At 38.9% G+C, this 6,383-nt stretch overlaps 1 protein-coding gene across 1 annotated transcript; it reads left to right on the plus strand.

The window, feature by feature from the left end:
• The first annotated feature begins 453 nt into the window (after positions 1-453).
• On the plus strand, positions 454-6,383 carry gpr101 (G protein-coupled receptor 101). The gene is made up of 2 exons (XM_073820108.1): positions 454-739; positions 2,201-6,383. Exon 2 carries the CDS (start codon positions 2,299-2,301, stop codon positions 3,598-3,600), a length of 1,302 nt encoding a protein of 433 aa, XP_073676209.1. The 5' UTR covers positions 454-739; positions 2,201-2,298; the 3' UTR covers positions 3,601-6,383.

A 6,383-nucleotide genomic window follows, 5' to 3' on the forward strand; every position in this document is an offset into this window, starting at 1 on the left:
TAAATATTATTGTGGGTTTCAATAAAGGATTTTAGTAAACATCTAAGATTTGAATACTTAAATGCTTTTTTTTTTAATGTTGTGGGGCAGAAGTTTGCACCAATTCTGTAAAATACCCCATAGGCTATACATTTTCCTGTAAGTGTATTAAAACGTTCATGACAGGTTGATTGTAGTACATACTTTACAATGCTCACTAGTATATGGTTAAAGTGATCCAGTGTGCACTGTGTAGTGTGCTTTGTTTTTATATTTTAATTCTTGCCTTCAACCACGCTCATTATTGATTGTATACCCACTGGATGTGATCAGCACGATTATTTATTGTGCAAGGTTTGTGTGTTTAGTGCACTCGAGAGCACCAACGGCGTTCCAGTGCTAATGAGCAGAACGGTGTGGTGCTGATGACATGTAACCGCTGTGACACTGCTGTATGTGCGCCACCGCTTGTTCACAAAGCAGGTTACAGAAACCCACGGCGGTTTATTAAAACAATATCAGCTCTGACACCACCAGCGAGCGCTTGACTGATGCTTCTCCATCTCTGAATGAAGTCCTGCTCAAGCAGAGCCGAGCAGAGGCGAGAGGACGCGACTGCCATTGATGACACTGAGGAGACTAAAATGGGAGAACATCACTGGAGCCCTGTCAGTGAAGAGACAGACACAAAGGCGACTGACAACCGACAGCCATTCGAAACGAGCTTAACGGATGCTTCGTTTTCAATGATCGTCACACGGTAAATGTCCTCCATTCATTGGTAATTTTTGCGTTAGATTTGCACCAGCGCCACTTTTAGCGCGCGGTTAACAATGGAATTAAGACAGCGGTGATTTCCAGCTGTTCATTGTTCGCATAAAAGGTAGATGCATGTAATTTGGCCCGTGCTTACCAAGGTAAGATACGATGCACACAGCTTCTAAACCATTAACATGCATTAATCCGTTTTAGGTATTTATTGTGCACTGCTTACGCATATTTTGTACATACATGCAGTAAATACTACTATACTATGTAGTATGCACTGTGATATAGCAGGCACCAGAACCTTTGTGTATAGGTTATAGAAAATGCACAGTTTACATTGCAGTCTATATTGAACACTATGTAGTAGAAGGTTCTTTATAGTATGTGCTTTAAATGACAATATGTAGGCTATATATTAACGTATAGGCTATGTACAGTACAAATTTGAAGTTTGGCGTTGAGTACTGCAAACGTTGGCTCTTTTTTATATAAAGTTGTTTAAAAGCATTAGTGATGCAACTATATTCAAATTCTAGTCGGTGCAATAAGCCAATATTTGTTTCTTATTCTTTTTAGTTGCATTAATATCTGAAGTTATGCTAGTAACTGATAACAACATAAATACCTTTAATGTAGAAATAGGGGAAATGAGTAAGCACAATTAATTGTCAATTATCTTAATTAATTAATTGTTCAATTACAAATATGGTACAGAATATACAGTTGAAGTCAAACGTTTACATACAGAATGTTACATGCAAAATGTTAATTATTTTACCAAAATAAGAGGGATCATACAAAATGTATTTTGTTTTTTATTTAGTACTGACCTGAATACGATATTTCACATAAAAGACATTGACATATATTCCACAAAAGAAAACAATAGTTAAATTTACAAAAATGACCCCATTTAAAAGTTTACATACACTTGATTCTTAATGCTGTGTTTTTACCTAAATGATCCACAGCTAGAAAAGATGGATTTCAAAATCATACAGTCATTGTTGGAAAGAGTTAAAAAAAACCAGCAGTGGATAATTCAGGTAACAGTATTAAGAAACAAGCGTATGTAAACTTGTGAACTGGGTGTTTTCTCTTGTGGACTATATGTGAAATTTCTTATTCAGGTCAGTACTAAATAAAAAATAGCATGCATTTTGTATGATCCCTTTTATTTTGGTAAAATAATTGACATTTTGCAGATTCTGTAAACCTTTGACTTCAGCTGTATATTATCACACAAACACACACACATCATGTATCCCTAAAAAGCCTCTGCTAATGACTAAAAATAAATATGTAAAATGCATGTGTAGGCTGGACACAATAGTTCTTTCCGTCTGTTTCACTGTGACTCAAATATCATTACAGAACTGACAAGTGTGAACATTCATCTAAGCGGGATCGGGATGTGCTGAACATTTCTTCTTGTGTTACATCCTCTTTCAAGGTGTGAAGAGTGACAAAACAGTTGTCAGACCTTCAGGCTGGTGTTGGTGATATCCGAAAGGCTCCTAATGCGTTATCTCCCACCTTGTCTCTGTCACCATGCCCACCTTTCCACCTCTGGGCAGTAATTCCAGCACAGTGCCCTGGGACCCCGGCGCGCCTTCTCTGGTGAACAGCACGGTGAAGATGGTGCTCATATCGGCGATCGTGTGTACGTCTCTTTTTGGAAACGTTGTGGTGTTGCTGGTATTCCAGCGCAAGCCACAGCTTCTCCACGTCGCCAACCGTTTCGTGCTCAACCTGCTTTTGGCAGACCTATTGCAGACGGTGCTGGTAATGCCCTTTGCCATCGCTGCCACTGTGCCTGAGGTCTGGCCGCTGGACGCCCGCCTCTGCCAGGCCCTTGTGGTGCTCATGCACCTGTTTGCGTTTGCCGGCGTCAACACCATCATCGTGGTATCTGTAGATCGCTACTTGGCCATCATCCACCCGCTGTCCTATCCCACCCGAATGACACCTCACCTGGGTACCAACCTGATTGCTCTCACATGGCTGCTTAGTGTACTTCAAAGCACTCCGCCGCTTTATGGATGGGGAACTATCGAATTTGACCGGCGCCACAATGCCTGCACTGTTGTGTGGTCTTCAAGCTACTCGTATTCAGCCCTGGTGTCCGCGCTTTCGTTCTGGCTGCCTGTGGTGATCATGCTTTGCTGTTATTGGATGGTATTCAGGGCGGCGAGACGGCAAAACGCTCTCGTTCATCCTATCCAATCCAACCCCCCTCCAGATTCCCAAGCATCATGTTCCAGCCCCCAAAGGCAGCCGCAACCAGAAGGCCCATTTTCAGCCTCTTATCCCATTAGAACCCGACATAGACGCTTCCACTATCACTGCAAGGCGGCGCGGGTGGTGTTCGTCATTATGGCGTCCTACGTGCTCAGCATGGGCCCGTACAGCGTCTTAAGCACGATATCAATTTACTCCAGTGCAGCGGTGCCACCCTGGTTGGCCTCGATGGCGCTCATTCTCTTCTTCTTGCAGTGTTGCTTACACCCCTACATCTATGGCTACATGCATCGTAGTGTACGCAAAGAGTTCCTGGCACTGCTCTGTGGGCCGCTGTGCGGGCAGGGCCGGATCAGTCAGGGCTCCGCCGTGGATAGTTGCTTCACGGTCACAGACGGACGCCTGGCACACACCCACCTCTCAAGCCAGGCTGCACGAGTGTGTCCTCTCCGAACCTGGGAGGAAGGAACCACTTCGTCTTCTCCTACAGAGAGGAGGTCTAAAGACAGCCGCAAGGAAACCACCTCCATCAGTCTGAGCTCAGAGAAGGAGCTCACTGTGCACAGCAACACCAACAAGCAACCTGAGGAAACACCTACAGGCAAATTCTGAACATATTTCTGTTAGTGTTGGGGAATATACATCCCTTTTGGTTTCCATAGAGCACAGTTTGGTACTTTCGAATCAAATGCTGTGCCTTTAAACACAAGCTCACTGAATACACTGTAACTACACTTTCAGACAAAAAGGTACAAAACTGTCACTGGGGCAGTATGCTTTTAAAAATGTGCCATTTAGGTACTAACATGTACACTTTAGGTGGTAATATGTACCTTTTATACAGCTGAACAGTTTACATACACCTTGCAGAATCTGCAAGTGCAAAATGTTAATTATTTTACCAGAATAAGAGGGATCATACAAAATGCTTGTTATTTTTTATTTAGTACTAACTCGAATAAGTTATTTCACCTGTGTTGTTACCTGTGTTGTTGATAGTTGTTCACGAGTCCCTTGTTTGTCCTAAACAGTTAAAAATCCTTCAGGTCCCACAAATTCTTTAGTTTTTTAGCTTTTCTGTGTATTTGAACACTTTCCAACAATGACTGTATGATGATCAATCTTTTCAAGACAACTGAGGGACTCATATGCAACTATTACAAAATGTTCAAACACTCACTGATGCTCCAGCAGGAAACACAATGCATTAAGTTGGGAGTTGGGGGTGAAAACTTTTGAATTTGAAGATCAGGGTAAATTTGACTTATTTTATCTTCTGGGAAACGTGTAAGTATCTTCTGTAGCTTTTGAAGGGCAGTACTAGTTGAAAAATATATAAAGATCTTCATTCTGTTCAAAAGTTTTCACCCCTAGGTTCTTAATGCATCGTTTTTTTTCCTTCTGAAGCATCAGGGAGCATTTGAACCTTCTTTAATCGTTGTATTGTCCCTCAGTTGTCCTCAGTGTGAAAAGATCTCAAAAATCATACAGTCATTGTTGGAAAATGTTCAAATACACAAAAATGCTGAAAAACAAAGTATTTGTGGGACCAGAAGGACTTTTCTGAAGAACAAACAAGGGACTCATCTACAACTATCACTAAACAAACAAACAAACAAAAAACAGCTGTAGATTTTGAACAACTAATATTTTCTCTTGTGGACTGTGTAAATGTCATTTATGTGAAATACCTTATTTAGGCCAGTACTAAATAAGAAATAACATACTTTTTTATGATCCCTCTTATTTTGGTTTTCAGATTCTGCAAGGTGTATGTAAACTTTTGACTTCAACTGTATACTAATATGTAACCTTTAGGGGTAAAAATGTACCGCCCCAGTGACAGCGTTTTTTTTCTGAGAGTGCTTGTGTTCTGCTATATATAACCATGTGTTCATAGCTATGCTATGGACCTTCTTTATGGTTAGCATATACAAAATAATATTAACGACAACAGAAAAGCCTAGCAAACATAGTTTCTTGGCAGGATGAGACTGTTTAAATTAAAATTATGTTTTAGTCAAGACATTGATTTATTTTTAACATACATTCTACCTACATTTTAAAGAAATTAATACTTTAATATTCAGCAAAGATGCATTCAATTGCATTAAAATCATGACGTTCACACAAATATTAACCAGCATAGCTGTTTCGACATTGATAATAAGAATTGTTTCTTAAGCAGCAAATCAGCATTATTTCTGAAGAATCATGTGACATTGAAGAAAATTCAGCTTTGCCATCACAGAAGAAATATCATGTTAAAATATATTAAAATAGAAAACAGGTATTTGAATTGTAATATTTCATAGTATTACTCTTACTGTAGTGTTGATCAAATAAATGCAGCCATGGAGAGCATAAGAGATTTAACAACATTTTTAAAAAAATCTTATCAACCTTTTGAATGGTAGTGTATGTTTACTCTGTGTATGGGAAAGTGGTTGAAAATCGACCATCAGTTGATTATTCAAACTTGAAACAAGGTCTGAGTGTTCATTAAAAACACAAGGCTTGACATGAACACCTTTTTATGTGTGGTTAAAATATAAAATATTGACAACATGGTATAAAGTGCTCCATCAAATACAGAGTATTGATTTTCTTTTAGTGTTTTAATATAATACTTAAAATATTAGAGAGTAAAATGTCAGAAAAATATTTTTGAAACAGCACATAGTAGTGTAAAATATGTCTAACAAAATGAATGTTCTTTGTACAAATCCATGTCAAATGTATTGCTACTTTACACTTTAAAAGACAAAGTATTCCCTATGTTGTTTTGAAACGATTTTAGAATACATGTGGAGAGATTTCCGTCTATTTTTCTAAGCATACATATCAACTTTGTTATACAACTAAATCATAGTCACTGGAAGCAAAGTTCTCTTACAGAAACAGTGTCAATGTAAAAGGAAGCTAAATTATAGAAACCGTTCTATTTATTTATTTATTGTTCATGCACCAATAATACTTAAGCGATGAATCACATCAGCATTAGGGTGTGGGTCACTGTATTTCTGTTTGTATTTAAAACGTGTAATGTGGAGGGGGTTTCAGTATTTTGAAGAGGGTGAGTCACATGAACAACTGTCAAGATCATGTCTGTTTATATTTCCAACCAAAATACTAACCAACCTACTTTTCAGACCAGTAGGAATTTTTGCTTTGTTCCCAGCCATTTCTCATTCCTCAATTTTTATTTATTCATTGATTTTGACATGTAACCTAGACATGCTTTCGTGAGATTCACCCAAGAGCAGCTAATGAGCTGAGGATCTCAGGGTATTTATGATGTACCTCTTGACCAGTGTGGAGAGTCCGCTCTCTTTAAGAGTGCCTCCCTAGATAAATTGTACATCATCTCTGTGTCGTATGAGATGTTCAATCCC

The sequence above is a fragment of the Garra rufa genome, chromosome 16, assembly GCF_049309525.1.
Source record: "Garra rufa chromosome 16, GarRuf1.0, whole genome shotgun sequence".
Classification (NCBI taxonomy): domain Eukaryota; kingdom Metazoa; phylum Chordata; class Actinopteri; order Cypriniformes; family Cyprinidae; genus Garra; species Garra rufa.

Bases quoted from the DNA above. Each gene is read 5' to 3' on its own strand.
- gpr101 (XM_073820108.1), top strand. From the start codon at position 2,299: ATGCCCACCTTTCCACCTCTGGGCAGTAATTCCAGCACAGTGCCCTGG.